This window comes from Miniopterus natalensis, chromosome 10, assembly GCF_054644295.1.
Source record: "Miniopterus natalensis isolate mMinNat1 chromosome 10, mMinNat1.hap1, whole genome shotgun sequence".
In the NCBI taxonomy this organism is placed as follows: Eukaryota; Metazoa; Chordata; class Mammalia; order Chiroptera; family Miniopteridae; genus Miniopterus; species Miniopterus natalensis.
The window spans coordinates 68,585,029-68,602,952 of record NC_142090.1 but is presented as its reverse complement, the minus strand read 5'-3'; the positions used below and the strand labels follow the sequence as shown (position 1 = coordinate 68,602,952).

The 17,924-nt window shown below is 36.7% G+C and overlaps 1 protein-coding gene across 2 annotated transcripts in view; it reads left to right on the top strand.

Moving 5' to 3' along the window:
• Positions 1-17,924, top strand: part of CRPPA (CDP-L-ribitol pyrophosphorylase A) — a 168,384-nt gene that overhangs the window by 15,792 nt on the left and 134,668 nt on the right. The window contains exon 3 of one of the 2 annotated variants that reach the window (XM_087821189.1): positions 2,517-2,666. The exons of the other annotated variant lie outside the window; for it this stretch is intronic. Within the exon in view, the coding sequence (XP_087677315.1) occupies positions 2,517-2,666 (150 nt within the window). The remainder of the gene's footprint in view (positions 1-2,516; positions 2,667-17,924) is intronic. 2 annotated transcript variants of the gene reach the window in all.

The following is a 17,924-nucleotide window of genomic DNA, read 5'->3' as shown; positions in this document are numbered from 1 at the left end:
TCCTAGGTCGATGCTTAATTGCTGAGCCACACTCGACCGGGCTTCACGGATCTATTTTAGTGAAGACTTTTTCCTCTACAGGGTGAAGCCTCTGATGTCACTTCTCAGAGGGTACAGTGTTGGGCATGTGGTTTCAGCAGGGTTATCTTTAACTGTGTTTCCTGATCTCTCTGTTATACTGACTGCCTCGGTTGATATCATACCCAACTGATGAGCTTCATTTATTGCCAGCTCATTATTCCTTTTTTGGGGGGGCGGGGAGGGGCAGGACATAAATTGCTCTGCAGTCTGATCCAGTTAAGCTCTGGCCCCTTTGCACAGGTGGTTTTCAAGACCGGTATTGTAGGTTTGCTCTAATCCCATGGAGGCTCTTGTTAGTTGTCTCTTTCCCTGGTGTTCTCTGGTAAACTAGCTGGCCTACAGTTTAGCTTTTTGGTCTCCTGTAGCTATTGGCCTCCTCTTAATTGCTTACCATGATAATCTCATTTCTTTTGAGAGTGCCCTTGGGCTTAAACTACCTCATGCTCTTTTCCAAATAGGGTGAGTTTCCTTGGGGAAAGCTTCATTGCTCCCTGTTCATAGAGCCTGTCTCTTGCCTTGTGAATAATCACTGCACCACTGTGGAGCTGTGGGTGGGCATGATGACTTGTGTCTCAAAGTGATACCCCTGCTTCATGAGTAGGGTGCTGCATGGGAGCATTAGAAGGCTCCCATATTCTCTTTTTGCCTCTTCTGGTATAGAACCTGTGCACTATGTGTGATCTGGGGCCAGAGAGATCCAGGCCCCAGTCTTCTCTGCCTCCCATTTCCGGGGCGGATTCTCACCCTGTAGGTGGGTGTCTCCAACCTCTTGGCCACACCCATGTGTTATTTAGCCTCAGTGAGTGACTGGAGCTGAGCAGGATGGGAAATGTTAGCACTCAGCTTCTCCCATTGGGAATTAGTCAGAGAGGGAGCCCCATTTTTTGGCCATACCTATTCGAAGAGGAACCTCAGTCATACTAAACTGGTTGTGGAATGAGAGAAGAAACGGATCGTGAAACGAGCACCACAGGCGCTCTCTGTTCTCACCGAGGTTTAGTAGATTTTCTTGAATAAATGTTCCCTAATTTGCTGAATGCCTTTAGGACAATTTTCAAAGGCTTTTACATGTTTGTTTTTTAAATACTTTTCACTGTTTATAGTTGTTTTGCTGGGGAGCTTCTAATGTTGACAATTTGTATGTCTCATGTTCTCTTTTAAATAAATTTTTATTCCATGGCTTGGCATAAAATTACCTGTAAGTAGTTGTAATGGAAATTTAATTTTTTTTGTTAAAAGCTATGTCAGAATACATGTGTGTGCATGTGTTTCTTTCCTGTTTTGTCTTCTTACCCCTACTGATAGGCTTGGCCATTTGGGCTTGTTCCTTACCTACCTTACCTACCTTTCACCTACTTGGACATCACTTCCTCCCTGTCACCACTGGCTGTCTCCTCATTATTGCTTTTACACCTAGGGTCCAAATTTTTACTTGAGTCACTGGAAATGGTGACACAGTTGTAAACTCTTTATGTGGCTCATAATTAGCTTTGATTTTCAGCCAGTCTCTTGACTTTTGTGAACTAGTTCATTGACTGTCTATCTTACTCAGATGTTGGGATTAAGACCAAATTTGTTGTATTTGTGTATTAGCTTCATGTGCTGCAACCCCCATATAGCAATTATGTGGAAGACAGGATATTTTGGATAAAATAGAAGGAGGTTTAGTTTAACTCCCTACCATAGGAACTATATTTTAAGGCTACTTCTCCAAGGCAGCTGTTTGGTAATGACCTTTAAGACTATATTACAATGAAGCTGTATTAAAGATAAAGGTAAAAACTGTCAGATATGAAGGTGTGTTTTTTAAATAAAGTTTAGATGCATCTATTAATGAAACAGAGCTTTTATCAGAGCAATTGATATTAATGTATATTTTGCCTGATATTTTTCCATTAACACTAGGTTTGAAGGGAACTGCTTTTCTCAGGAATTAGAGCAAGACATAAATTCATTGTTACACGGGCTGTTGTTGAATCTCATTTTGGGGATCTTAGGGAATATGTCAGTTTCCTTAATTACGTTATGTGTAAATTAAATCTTTTAAAAGCACACGAATTAGTAATTCATGAGTAATCCATTTCAGTTCTTTCATAATAGTCTTTCTCTTTCTTTCCCCCATCTCCAGGGAATACCCAATTATATCTTTGCCTCCTTTTTTAGAATTTGGCTTCAACAGCCTGTACAAAAAGGATTTTGAACCTATACTGAAGAAAATTTTCTTAGTCTATGAAACTGTAATATTAGGAGATTGGTTTCTGATGTGACATGATTTGATTTATGAACCAAATGAACACTTGTTCAAATATTTTCTTGAGGTAGTTTGCTGAATGCATAAGATTTGCTTCCAAAAATAAAATGCAGAGTTTAGAATCTCACTTCAGAATATTTTCTAGGGGAAATAAATGTGTTGCTTGCCTCTGTTTGTTACTTAGGCAGCAGGAGCAATTCGACCTCTTGTATCCACTGTCATCAGTCCATCTGCCAATGGTCACTTAGACCACTCACTAGAACGTGCCAGACACAGAGCCAGTGAGATGCCACAGGCTTTTCTGTATGATGTGATCTATGCAGCATATCAGCAGGTAAGACTTCTGGCCTTCTGAGAAAGTTGCTGTGTTGAGGTTATCCTAGATTTGGAGATTTTCTAGAAGAATTCATGGGACTCAGTATATACTCATGGCTTGAAAAGATTACAGTGAAGTGAGGATGCTCACCTGGATCCTGTGAGGAAGAGACATAGGCAGAGTCTGGAGGAATCCATGTGCAGGCTTCCTTATGTTCTGTCCCTCTCCTGAAGGGGAGCATAAACACCACCTTCCCCTCCAGCAAAAAAATGAAGCAACATATGTATGGTATTTTTCCCCAAGGATGCCCAGTAGAGACTTGGTGTCCTAGGTGTTTATTGGAGTTGGTCACATAGACATCCTGCCTACCACATAAAAAAAGCCCAGATTCCCAGAGGAAAGCAGGTGTTTAACATAAACCATATTGTTTATGCAAACAGTCTGGGCACAGTGAGCCACCCTTATCAGTTAACTGTTCAGTGGGAATACTCCAAGAGCCAGTTTCCCAGGTGCTGGCTGAGGGCCCACCTAGGTAGCAGGTGTTTCTAAGGACAGCAGTCTCAGGCTTTTTGTGATAAAGTTTCTGCACAGCTGTGTAGACATTTTGTTAATTAAAATTTTTAAGGTAAGTTCTTTTAAAACAGCAAGTAATTTATTCATGTCTAGATTATACTGGATTAGATTTGTTTTGTTTTTCATGTTTTGGAAATATTTTAGTACTTATGTAAATTTTATTGCCATTAATTTGCAAATTTATTGGTTAAACAATTGTTGAATATCAGGCATTATGCTTGTCAGAAACTTCCCAATGAAATATAAGTTAGAGAGACTAGTCCAGTGTGTAGTTGATGTTAGACAACCAGTAAATATGAGGTAATGGTAATATGAATATTGACATTTATAATAGAAAAATACCACGTTTTGGATAGAGGGTAGTTAATAACATACATACGTTAAATTATGACTGAATTTTGACTATCAGTTACTGTTTTAAAATGAGATTATGTAAAGTAGAATCCATTTTAATGATATGAATAGTCAGTAATGGTTTATATTGTTTTCTTAAAATAATGAATTTGAAGTATAAGAATTTGCCTGCATTTCATCATTAATCATATAAATGTTATGCTACCATATATTTCTTTGTTTTTTAATCCAGATATCCTACTTTATAGCCTAAATCTTGCTGAGCTAGACTACATCTGCCATCTTTCCTGAAATTAATGAAAGAATTTGTTTATTCTTATGTAAACGTTTATATTAGAAAGAATAAATATATGATAGTTATAGTTTAGACAAAAATTTGAATATAATCTCACAGTCCTCACATTAAACTATCATGTTTCAGTGGATTTTGCTGAAGAATTAAACCCTGATGCACTGAGGCACTGGATCTCAAATACATGTTTCCTCCTCTCTGAAACTTCACTGCCTTCTTATCTTGCTACACATATCCCTCAGATTTTAGGTAGATTATCACTTTCCTGCTCTCCGGCTCCCTCCCTAGACTAGGTTAGGTCAACACACTATAAGCTTTCCCAATGCCCTGTTTTTTTCTGCCCAGCATCAAAATGATAATTAATTACTTGGGAAGCCATTTATAAAATATCTGACTCCCCTGCTAGACTCTGAGCCTTGCGAGGCAGAAACAGTATCTGTCTTGTTCTTAGCAACCTGTGTGATATATAATTAGTACCAAGTACATATATGTTCAGTGGAACAAACATACAAGATGTGTGTGAGCATAAATATATGAAAAAGGGCCTATGTACTTGTGCTTCCCTCTATCTGGGCTACTTTCTCCAAATAATCACAAAGTGTGTTTTCACTCCTCATTTAGGTCCTTGTGCAAATGTCACCTCCTCAGAGAATCCTGCCTTGATAATCTCACATAAAATAGCATCCTCCATCATGTATTTTTTTTATTCTGCGTTAATTTACCTTGTTAGATATAACTTCTTGACATACCCCTATTTTGATGTCAGCTCCATGGGTGCAGGGACTTTTTATATCTCTAGCACCTGGAAGAGTTCATAGCTTACACGAGGTTCTTAATATTGTAAAATGAATGGATTTTGTGGATACACACATATGTATATGTAGATACATATTTATGTTTTAACATTAATGTCAATTATTATATAAAAGCTTTGCATAGGGATAATATATATTCATATATGTATGCATTTATAATTTTTTCCTAGAACCTTTAAAAGAATCATCTGAACAATTATTAGAAGTATGGGCAAAGATTTGTGTATAAAGTTAGTGATGGCACTATTTTTGTAAGTGTGAAATTCTATGCAGCCTATATTTCTAGAGACCAATTAGTGACACTGGTAGAAATTTTAAAGAGTCACTTAATGGTGTGTTTCTGTAGAGTTTTTGGTGTGAAAATGCTCATGATAGGATGTTATATTAATAATGATATAACATAATGATGCAAAGTTATATTAATAACTATATATAAAATATATTCTGTATCCTTATAGATCTAAATGTATGTGTGGAGAAAAATTAATTGCATAATTGAATACTGAAGTGTTATTGATGTTTATGTCTGGGTTGATATTAATTTAAAAGTCATTAAAAAATCTAATGGTGTGATAGATATTTAAGATACATAAATACTTAAGTGTTATTTCTATTGAGATTTTTCCTGTAAGTAGCTATTTGTTTATTTGTTGTTATTGTTGTTGCTTAAGATCGTCTAAAATTTAATTTCATTTCTTGGGAATTTTTAATGACACATTATGAGGTTGCTAAAGGGAAATATTGCTAAATTAAGGAATATCAAATTCAGTAGTGAAAATTTTACAGTCTTTAGGAACATGGGGGAAAACCTCCAAAATTGGTCCAGAGGATTATTAAATATTCAAATATATAATTATTCTATGCACTTTTAGGAAAAATAAGAATTTTTTGTAGAAAGAAGCTTTTCAAATTACATAAATTCGTTTCTTGAGAAAATTGATGGGATGATCACAGATGGCATCCTGGACTTTATTGTTAGAGACCTGTCTCATTTCTAACACTCAACTTTTTAGGTTCTTCTCAGAAAGAGAATTTTAGAAGGTAACTTGTTAATTAAGTTTGCATGAAAGACATAGTAGGACTCAACCAGTGAAAGAGTTCTCCGGGATGTTAATTATGTTGTACCTTTTGGTTTGATATCTTAGACTTTACTATGGAGATATTTAATATTTAAAATTTATAGCTTCTCAATCTCCATTATAACAGTTTTTAAAAAGTGCCTGTTTAACTTGAAAGGCTAAAAGCACACTTAAGAAACACAATCAAAGCAAACCCTTCTATTATTAAAGATTCCTGTCACATTAGCCTCCAGGTACAAGAATATAATAATATTAAAGGAATACAACAGGAATTTCCTGTTGTAATATGTATCCTGCCCCTATCCACATGCACTAGAATAGGTAGAACTTGTATCTTGTACTGAGGGCTAACACATTGGGCTTCAAGTGCTGAGCTGACAAGAAACAAGTCAAGAAGACTGAATTTTATGAGAGTATCTTTTCTTTATATCCACAAGCATTACAATTTTCAGAGGTTTTATTGCCATTTTTACAGCGTGTAGCTCCCCCAAGGAGGGGACTTTAATGAATGTTTAGTTGGGCCCGACTGGATTTGAAGGAGATTAGGAACAGCCTCAGAATAGTCTCAGAACTCTCATGTTCCATGGGGTTTTGAAAAGGAAACATATGAAGGGGTAGGAGGAGGGCACAAATCATTTTTTAACAAATGGAGGATTGAGGACTGGACAGGAGTGAAAACATTATTGGGGGAAGAGTGAGTGAATGATGAAAGAAAATGTGAAGAAAATGAGTGAAAAAGAGAAATGAGGGATTTAAAGATAAAGCTTTCTGAGTCCTAAAGAGCTGACTTGTTAGGGCCATCATTTCCCCCCTCATAATCATTAGCTGCAAACTGTGGTACCAAGCTGCAAATGTCATTAATAAAACCATGGTCTACATGTTCTTTATGGTACTTTATAAGATAAAATAAACTCACAGCTTTGTGGTGTTTTTAAAGTTATTTAAACACTTTCCGAAGTTATGCTTTTTCCTATTTGTCACATTTCTCATGTTTTGATCCTGTTCCCTCTTTGTTTCCCCTGCCTTTATTTTTTCTTCTTCCAATTTTTCTAGGTAGGCTTATAAAGCCAGATCATTTTCCTGGTCTCAATTTTGGAAAAATTCAAAAGCATTGTAAAGAAAAGTACAGATACTTTCTGTGACACTGGCTGCACTTTTGAGAACAATGTCTTACCCTCCAGAACTTTCTTAATAGCCGAAAATTATAAATTATTTTTGTTCCTTATTTACTTTATGTGTATGATACCAGTTTATAAATGACTTTCACAAATTTGCTTTTCTTTGAATCTTCCCCTGCCATATATGACAGATCCACAGCTAACATCATACTCACTGGGGAAAAACTAAAAGCATTTCCCTTAAGATCAGAAAAAAGAAAGGGAATTTTACTGTCACTACTCTTATTTAACATAGTACTGGAAGTCCTGGTCACAGCAGTCAGATAAGGAGAAATAAAAGGTATCCAAATTGAAAATGAAGAAGTAAAACTGTCATTATTTGTAGATGACATGATACCCTATATAGAGAACCCTAAAAACTCCACCAAAAAATTACTTGAACTGATAAATGAATTCAGTAAGATAGCAGGATACAAAATATATACCCAGAAATCAGTTGCATTTTTATATAACAATAATGAACTATCAAAAGGGGAAACTAAGAAAGCAATCCTATTTATAATTGCACCAAAAAACAAAACAACATAGGAATAAAGTTAACCAAGGGTGTAAAAGACCTGTGCTCAGAAATTAGAAGACACTGAAGAAAGAAATTGAAGAAGATACAAAAAATGGAAGCATATACCCTGCTCATGGATAGGAAGATTTAACACTGTTAAAATATTGATACTACTGAAAGCATCTGTAGATTCAATGAAATTTCTATCAAAATACCAATGATGTATTTCACAGAACTAGACAAATAATACAGACATTTATATGGAACTACAAAAGACCCCAAATAGCCACAACAGTCTTGAGAAAGAAGAACAAAGTTGGAGGAATCACAATAACTGATATCAAACTACACTACAAAGCCACAGTAATCAGAACAGCATGGTACTGACATAAAAACAGACTTATAGATCAATGGAGCAGAGAGAGCCCAGAAATAAACCCATGCCTATATGGTCATTTAATATTTGACAAAGGAGGCAAGAACATACAATGGGCAAAGACAGTCTATTCAAAATGGTGTTGGAAAAATTGAACAGATACATGCAAAAAATGAAACTAGACCATCTTCTTACACCATATACAAGAATAAACTCAAAAAGGATTAAAGACTTAAGTATAAGATTCAAAATTATAAAACTCCTAGAAGTAAATGTAGGCAGTAAAATCTCACACATTTCTTGTAGCAGTATTTTTTCTGACATATCTCCTCAGGCAAGGGAAACAAATGAAAAAATAAACAAATGGGTCTCCAGCAAACGAAAAAGGTTTCGCACAGCATAGGAAACCATTAACAAAATGAAGAGACAATCCACTGAATGGGACAACATACTCACTGATGATATATCTAGTAAGGGGTTAATATCCAAAATTTATAAAGAACTCATACAATTTAAAACCAAAAAACCCAAACAATCCAGTTGTATAATGGGCAAAGGACCGAAATAAACACTTCTATGACATACAGATGTTTTGGTGTTATGTCCAAGAAATCACCACCAATAGCAACGTTGAAAAGATTTTCCTCTGTTTTTTTCTAGGAATTTTATAGTTTTGTATCTTATGTTTAAGTCCTTAACCCAGTTTGTATTTAATTTTGTGTGTGATGTAAGATAAGGGTACACTTTCATTGATTTGCATCTGGATATCCAGTTTTTGCAGCAACATTGGTTGAAGAGACTATTTTTTATTCATTGTGCACTTCTGGAACTCTTGTGGAAAATCAGGGGAGCTTAGATATGTGAGTTTCTCTAGGCTCTCTGTTCTATTCTATTCTATTGGTCTATATCTCTGTCTTTAGTACCACACTGTTTCAATTACTGTAGCTTTGCAATATACCTTTAGATCAGGAAGTATGATTCCTCTAGCTTTTTTCTTTAAAAAATTTTTTGAGCTGTTCTGAGTCTTTTGTGGTTCTCTATGAATTTTAAGGTTGCTTTTTCTATTTCTGTAAAAAGTGCCATTAGGATTCTAATGGGGATAACACTGAATATGTACATTGCTTTGGGAATTATAGACATTTGAACAACATTAAATCTTCCCTTTCATGAACGTGGGAAGCTTTTCCATTTACTTGTGTATAAATTTCTTTCATTGATGAACAGCTTTTTTTTTACCCTTACCTAAGGATATGTTTATTGATTTTTTGTTTTTGTTGTTTAGTTGTAGGAGTGTTTTATGTATTCTGGATATTAACCTTTTATCAGATAATAATTTGCAAATATTTTCTCTCATTTCATGGATTGCTTTTTCACTCTGTTGATAGTGTCCTCTGATGTATAAAAGTCTTTCATTTTGATATGATCAATTTGTTTTTTTGTTTTGTTGTTGTTGTTTGTGCTTTTGGTGTTGTATCCAAGAAATCATTGCCAAAGTGAATGTCATGAAGATTTCCCCTATGATTTCTCCTAAGAGTTTTATGATTTAGGTCTTACATTTAGGCTTTTGTTTCATCTTGAGTTACTTTTTGTATGTATGGTGTTAGGTAAGTGCTGAACTTAGTGCTTTTGCATGTGCATATCCAGTTTTCCCAGGGCCATTTGTTGAGAAGACTGTCATTTTCCCCACTGAGTAGTCTCTGCACCCTTGTGAAAAATCATTTGACCATATACACAGGGGTTTATTTCTGGGCATTCTATTGTATTCCATTGATCTATATGTCTCTCTTTATGCCAGTATCATACTGACTTGATTACTGTAGTTTTGTAGTAAGTTTTGAAATCAGGAAATATGGGTTCTCCCACTGTTTTGTTCCCTCTCAAGATTATTTTGGCTATTTGGGGTAATAATGCACTCTTTGATGTCACTGACTCTAATCATATTTCTTTAATTGTTCCTTCTGTCTTCATTGTCTCTCATAGTACCTGAAAACTAGTAGCTATATAATAAATGTTATTTTGAGAATTAAAAAAACAACTATAAAGACTTTTTATAGTATAGAATATGTAACTGTCTTACAGACAGCTATGAATGTTTCCCTTATATACTATAGAGTAGAAAACTGGACTTACAGTAGACACCTTGGAGAACAGTACTACCTATTTTTCTCATGCCCTCACCCTAGTTCACACTTGTTCTTTAGGAACCATGTCTTAATAAGACACGAATATGTCTCTACCTGTGTGGACAAATTTTTAAAGTGCAGTCTGGACGCATTTCAATTTTGAGTGCCTTTAAGAACAGCAGAAGACAAACGATGAAGCGAGCGAGGACACAGAATCAGACTGGAGAGAGGATATCAAAAATAATAGGGTTGTTACTTTCTTCTTGTGGTTTGTCCTGAGTTCATGTTATTGAATTGGGAAAACAGGATCCTGGGAAAAACATTTTCAGTCCGGTAGATTACTGGAAATCTCTTCTATGTTTGTACTTTTCTGGTGAGAAAGTTCAAGGTGGGGAATGGAATGTGTGGGAAGAGGCATACAATGGAAACACTTATTCTGTCATGAGCAGTAGGGCCTCTTGGAGTTGTCAAGTGTTTTTTGTTTTATGTTCTAAAACCCTGATCTCTTTGTTACAGAATTTGGCAAGAAAAGCTGATTTTAAAAAATAAACAGGAATGAACTGAGAGGCATATGTCTCTTCTTGATTTTTTTACTGCAGGACTTTGCATCTCAAAGAAGGTACTGACTTCTGGAGGACAGTCAGGAGAGGGCAGGAGTTGTAAGGATGTTTGAGAGGTTACACAGATGGACACTGAAAACTTATACATAAGTGACCATCAAATTCTAGGCTTTGTATGTTGCCAGTGCTGACAGACACTAGTACCCAGGCAGTCCTTCTAAGTCATACTCCTCCAAGGGTGATAGAGCTCTAGATCACCAAGAGATACCATTATTTAATGTTAGAGGGAAGAAATGAAAAACATTTTGGTTCACATGAATGCTAAAGGAAATCCTGTGAGGTATGGGTTCATCCAGAATCAGATGATAAAATAAATTTTGATCTCACTTTGGCCTTTGGCCTTTTAGGTTAATTTGTGTAGTTTATGCATTAGCTGCTGGGTGGTAGCTTGAGCAGCTCATGGCAAAACAATACTGGTTTCCTAGGCAGAGCTCAGAGCTTTAACTCTTATTCGAGACTCTTTTATTTTAGAAAAATTGCAGAATGATGGAAAAAGTATAGTGAGATATTTTGAGGATATACCTTATCATGAAGGAATATGAATTTTAAAATTTATATAACTTTATTCATACCTTTTTTTGCATACTGCTTCTGTGTGTTAAGCAGATGAATTAATGAGAAGTTTTTTCTGTGTATATCTGAATTATGTGCTATTCATTTGTGGTGGGTGTTGCTGTGTCAGTTTAGTTAAATTGGGAACTATTTTTCTTGGTTAAATTGGCCAGAACAGCCATCTGAATGAAATTTAGAAGACTGAAGTAATCCAGAAGCCATTTTCTCTTGTCTTTTTACTGTCAGATGGGGTGACCAACAGACACAAATGTGCCTGGTGGGTTCCAGCCTGTCCTTGCCATCTTGCCGTGTTCCTGAATGCTAGAACTATTGAGTTTCACTAGCTCTGGTTCATTACCAGATACTTGGCTGAAGACTCATTGAGGCAGTAGCTATACACATGCAACTGTTTCTCATGGCTTCCCCTCAAGGCCTCCCTTTAGTGGCTGGATATGCTTGTCTAGCGAAGTTGATTAGCCAATGATGTCTTCTCTGATCCTTCAACTTGCCCATCCAGTCTGTGTCTTCCCCAGGGACACAGCAATGTAAGATCTAATTCCTATACCCTGTCACATATCACTTCCAGTGGTTCTGCTCCCCAGACTGATACACCATCTAATTCAAATGGGACTTGTGTCTATACTATGTGCACTTACATGTTGTACAAGCAACTCTGTTTTGTTTTTTGTTTTTTTGTTACTATCACTAAATTATTATTTTTTTAACCTTTTTTAGGAAACAATACATTTTTAGAAGGTATACACATGTCTCTTTAAAAGTAATACTTTTATGTGGTGTTTGGTGCCAAATTTGTTTCAGGTTTTAATATAGTTTTCTTCTTGGGTGTTTCACAAAGTATTGCCAAAAGAACTAGAAGGAAAGTTTTGCTTTTAAGTGGTTCTGGCAGGGTTTTGTTTTATTGGTCTGCTGCCTAGAATATTGAAAAATCAAATATAATGACATGATGTTATTAACTACTAATATTAAAGCTGGATGTTTGGGAGCCACCTCTCTCATAGAGGATAGTGAGATCTGAAGTAGTTCTCTGGGATCCAGCCCTTCTAACTCCTGCCCTTCAACATGTACTTAAACATCATAGACTTTTAACTAAAAAGTTAATCATTTCCCTACATGTGATTTCAAGGTTTGTCATTATTTTATGGACATTATTATTTGTGGGGATTAATATCCTGAGCAAGAGTTTGATATTTCAAAATATTATCTAGAGATGTAACTTAGTATTATCTGGGCAGTTAAAGAGAATATTTTCATATGCTTTTGAATAAACTCATTTTTCCCCCCTCACATTTTTTAGGACTAGTGGAAATCAGTATTTTCACTGAGAATATTTTGGAGAAAGATTTCTTGTTAGTGAAATTTTATGCGCACTGCTGAATGCTAAGATGGACGTAGTCTTCATAAACCTCACAGCGGGTAGTCTGAACATAAAATAGAGGTACTAGTTGCCTGCTTACAGCGCACCAAGTCCTCAAATAACATCATTTTGTTCAACGTCATTTTGTTATAACAATGATGAGATGCCGTAGGAACTTAACTCCTGTTTATATCAATTAGCCTATGGCAGCGATGATTTTCAGTGGGTGTACCATAAGAATTTTTAAAACATGCAATACCTGACTGTTTAGTCAGGGGCACTGACTTCTCCCTTAGATTGTCAAATAAAAAAAACCCCACACAACAATAACCAACACAGCGATAGTCGTCCAGTGTGAATGAATCAAAATTATACCTATTTTTCCTTTTGTCAAATTGACAAAAAACATATTTTTTGGTGTGCTGCAGAATTTTAGTAATTAGTTTATGTGTGCCATGAGATGAAAACGCTTGGAAATTGCTGGCCTGAGGTAAAATTGTTTTCGTTATACGTTGTTTTGCCACAGTTCCAACAACCTATGATGATATTACATGAGGACTTACTGTATTTTTTAGGTTCTGTGTTAAATCATTACCCCGGGCTTTGGCTCCTAGTAATGACAAAATAGCTTGAACAGCCAACTCTCCAGTGATAAAAATTATATTCTGATATCTATCTGTCTCTATTGAGCAAGATAGAGACATGTATACAGAGAGATAAGATATATACACACACACATATATATGTAATGTACATATTTGCATGTGTATGATGGCAGTGAAGTCTAACCAAAAGTAGGGAAAAAATCAGAAGGGATTCAACCCTTCAGAGACAAGTCACACTGGGTATGGTCCACATTTCCATGGTGTGGCACTCAGCTCTAAATCCACCCTTCACTGCCTTGCTGCATCCATCGGACATCTTTCGTTTGCCAAGAGGCTTGAAGCTTCATCAGTGGAGGATGCTAAAGGGACACTGCTGGAAGAAGGGGCTTTTCTTCCTCCTTCCGAGATGTCTTCTTGCTGCCACAGCTGCCGCCGGCACATGTCTGTGGCACTCAGTGCCCTTCCGTCTTTAGCAGGTGTTCGATGCCAGCCTGGCCTGCCATTCTGTGCCTGCCAGCTTCTGCCTGCTGACACCTGGTGGAGGTTCCCCTCTGCCAGCCCTGGACTGCAGTTTCGTGCCTGCCAGCCTTGGTTTCTTGGTATTCCAGCGGTGGGCTGCCAGCTTGTCAGTCCCTGTCTGCAGCCCTCTGTTCATCAGCCTCAGGCTTCTGCCACCCAGGGGGAGGCTCCCGGCTTGCCAGTCCCCCCCTATGGTACCCACTGTACCAGCCTTGGCCGCCTGACTGTGCACTATCTCTGGCCCAGGTGAAGCCTTGAAACTTCCCCACCTCCGGAGGGCCGCAGCCAAATCTTCTTCAATGAGGATTGAATCTCAGCCTTGGAGAGTGCCCTCGACCCCTACCCTCTCCTTCTTTCCAAGTTTGTGTCTTTCTTGGGTATTTTCCTTCAGATTCTGTATATTTTTTAGAGTTCTGTTTTATTCATTCTTACTAGTGAAACCATAGCAGTAAGTTAATCATGCTGTAAATTAAATCTTTCTTGTTCAAAGTATTGTAGTTTATAACTCCTGACTGAATGTTGAATGATACATTCGGTGTCCCACACTCCTCACCCCCTCCGCCAGGTCACTTCTCAGTCCCTATAGTGGCAAGGCGGAAAGCTGCTATTATTATTATTATTATTATTATTATTATTATTATTATTTTATTATTTGTCCTGAGAATCCAGAGGATGGAATGTGGGCCTGCTGGGGAAGTTGGGAATTGAGGGAGATATTGCAGAATGTATGGAGCCCCAGAGGAGGGAGGCAGGGTTGTGTGCACATAAAACCTCAAGCTTTTGTGGACTCCTGTGCATATATGGAGCAATATTCCAAGGGACCCAGGGGCAAACATGAACTGGAAACCTGAACGAGATTAGCAGAGACTTCAGCAGCTGCTCACCCCAGCTTACAGAATTATAACATTAGCCATATCACATCTTTATTCACTTATATATTTCTTACTTTAAAATTTATAAATAGCAATTAAATATTAGAATGTATTATTAATTAAACAAGAGAGATGACTCCCTATTACTTAATTTAGAGTTACTTGCCCTTTGCTTTGATTGCACTTCTCATCTGAAGTGCCTAAGCTTCCACTGTGAGCAGGCATTTCCTTCCTGGGTGAGTTGGGAGTTTGTCTAGAGTGGGGATTGACTGAGTACACCTGTTTTCGTGTGTCTTTTTTAAAGACTATTAGGTCACTTGAAACTGTGAATGAAAATGTCCTCTTCGGTCTCGTCCTAGGATACACTTCTGTTGTTAACTTAACATGGAATTTTCGATTCATGCAAAGGAAAAGGAAAACCAGTTCACTGAGTACCTGCTCTGTGGAAGGCAGAGTAACTGGTAGGTGTTATTCCCATTTTGTAGTTAAGAAGTCAAAGTATTTGCACGGGGTCAATAGCTACTTTATGTCAAAAACAAGATAAAAATTGGAGCCAGATTACTATACCCATTACGTTTCTGGAAACTGATTCTTATAACAATGACATGCTTTAGCCTCATACATTTTGATGACACTTGCCTATAAAAAGTATAATTACTTATATAAATGTCTTTTTAATAAGGTTTGGCAACCCAGGATGAAAAGACTAGAGACTCTTTTCTTAACTGGTTAGTCGAGAGTGTATTCAGCTGTACATTTTTAGTCACATATTGTCTGTCTTTTTATTTGTGTGGTTTTCATCCTTTTGGTTTAGTCCCCCTGTTAAGTATGTTTTTAACATACATGCCTTAGGGGAATAAGTGTATTTGAAATAGAAGAAATAACTAGGATGACTAACTCCATTATTATTTTTACTTACTGATTTTTTCAGAGAGAGAGAGTAACATCGATTTGTTGGTCCACCTATTTCTGCACTCATTGGTTGATTCTTGTATGTGCCCTGACTGGGGATTGAACCTGCAACCTTCACATATCAGGACAATGCTCTAACCAATGGAGCTACCCAGCCAGGGCCCTACTTCCATTAGTTTTTGATGTCTTTAGTTCAGTGAGGAGGTTCAGGAAACATCCTATTATGTGTTTAATGACACTAAATTCCCTTTTTGGAAGCACATGCTTTTCTTAGCCTTGGTAGTCTTTAGGGTAATAAGAAAACTGCAAGTAAAAATCTTATGTCCTCTATTTCTAAAAGTAACTAAATTCTAAGATGATTTGGCCCGACTTTTTCTTTTTTTCTTTCCCTTAAAGTAATCTCAAGTTACCTTGTAAGTTTAAAAAAAAAAAGAGTAGGTATCCAAAAGCCTCCTTAGGCTGATAAAGATAGGTTACATCATTTCGTGCAGTCTGTGTGTTCCCTACCACAAAATATTAAATGGAATTAAGAGCATCAGAAGGCACAGACTGTTTTCCTTTCATTAGAAGTAGGCTAGTCTACTCACTGCATACCTGATTCTTATGGATTTTGGAATGCATAAGTGCCCTTTGTTTTCAACCATATTACAAATCATCATGTTATATCATGTCCTAGTGGTATATAAAGCAACAATATTATGTGAAAAGAAGCTGACTATACATTGAGTGTTGCATTTTAAACAAATTTTACTTTTTATACTCAACATGGCTTAATTGATTCAGATGAAGGAATTTATTAAATTCCATTTCATTTATAAAAAGAAGATCCTTGCTATCCTATTTTCTTTTCCAAGAGGATGTTGTCACTATAAAATCATGTACTTATAATGTCACCTGACAATAATATATTATTTTCAGTAAGATAGTCCTGTAATAATGGAATTTAATTTAATTTTGTTTCTTGTAATCAATAAATCATAAAGAGTAAAATTATATTCTGGTGTAGCACCTTGCTTCTTGACTCTATGTTTTCTGGAAGATAAACCTGCAATATCACTTAAAGTGGTAACTTGGTTAGGTAGCACTTTGTTTAGTTTGTAGCCAGGTAAAGTTGATCCTGACTGAGGCAGCAACAACAAAAGCAAATCTGGAAACACAGAGTCCCTAGTTTATTTTTTTTATAGTTTACACCCATCAGTAGTAGACTAGAAGTAGAACAAGGATATTGATGCTATTGTTAGCCGACTGAAGCCAAGTAGGACAGGGAAACTGTCACAGTCATAAGGAGCCGTAGGACTTTGAAATTAGACTGCATGAGTTTGATTGTTGACTCTCCCACTTATGAACTGTGTGAATGTAAGGAGATTATTCAAGCTGTCAATCTCAGTTTTCTGAGATAGTACCTATCTCAGAGGGTCTGTGGGAGGATTGTTTGAGCTATCCCATGCAAAATTCCAAGTAGTGTCTGTGTTAGAAGTGTTTATTAGTTTTTATTAGGTACAAATATTCCCCAAACTGTATGGCCTAAAAGGACAATCATTTATTCTTGCTCATCTGTCTCTGGCTGGTTGGGTGTTGGTTGATCTAGGCTGGGCTTGACTGGGTGGCTCTTGTTATGCCTGGTTTCTATAGGCAGGGCTCCTTGCTGAGGGCTGTGCCCAGGCTTGCTCTGTGTATGTTTTCTCTGGAGCTCAGGTTGACAGGGCAGCAGCTAGCTTGGGGAAGTTCTTACAGCAGAGGCAGAAATTACAAGAGAACAAGTGGAAAGATATGATTCTTTATAAGGAATAGGCATGAAATGAGTACATTGCTACTTCTATTCAAATTCCATTGGACAAACCATGTGACCAATCCCAGCATCAGTGTAGTATGCAGTTACACTTCACGTTTATGAGATTGTGGAAAGGGTATATGTATATCATTTACAGGGAGATGAAAAAAATTGTGACCAATATTTCAATCGTCTTCAGTGTTCAACAAATACTGGATGTTGCTTCTGTTACTCTTTTTCTTTTAATTATTCTTAACCCCTTTCCTTTTTCTCCCTCTTGCCATGAACTTTCTGGTATGGGCAGAAGAGGTGCCACACCTATAACATTCTTGAGGTTTTAGTAGCATTATAAGCCTGCCTGGGCCGCAAGCTCTTTTTCTTATATGTACACTGACTTAATTTTACCCTTTAGATCACGGCTTAAATATCAGATCCTTGTGAAGCCTTTCTGTCTGTGCTTCTGTCTATTTTCATATTCTTTTATTTCATTTATAGTGTTTATTTTAATTTGTATTTTCTATTTGGCTTGTTTACTTGTTTATTATCTTTATCCCCCTATAATATGTAGCCCAAGGAGGCAGGGACTGCATCTTATTCACCATATTAGCCTAGTGCTGAGCCCAGTGTCTGGCATATAATAGCCACCCAGTAAAAGTATTTTTCATCCCTTAGAAGAATAAGCAATTTGGATGAAATGATGGATGTAGGTTTATACTTTTAGTTGAAATTGATTATCTTCTGTAGTGTATGTCACTTTGGTG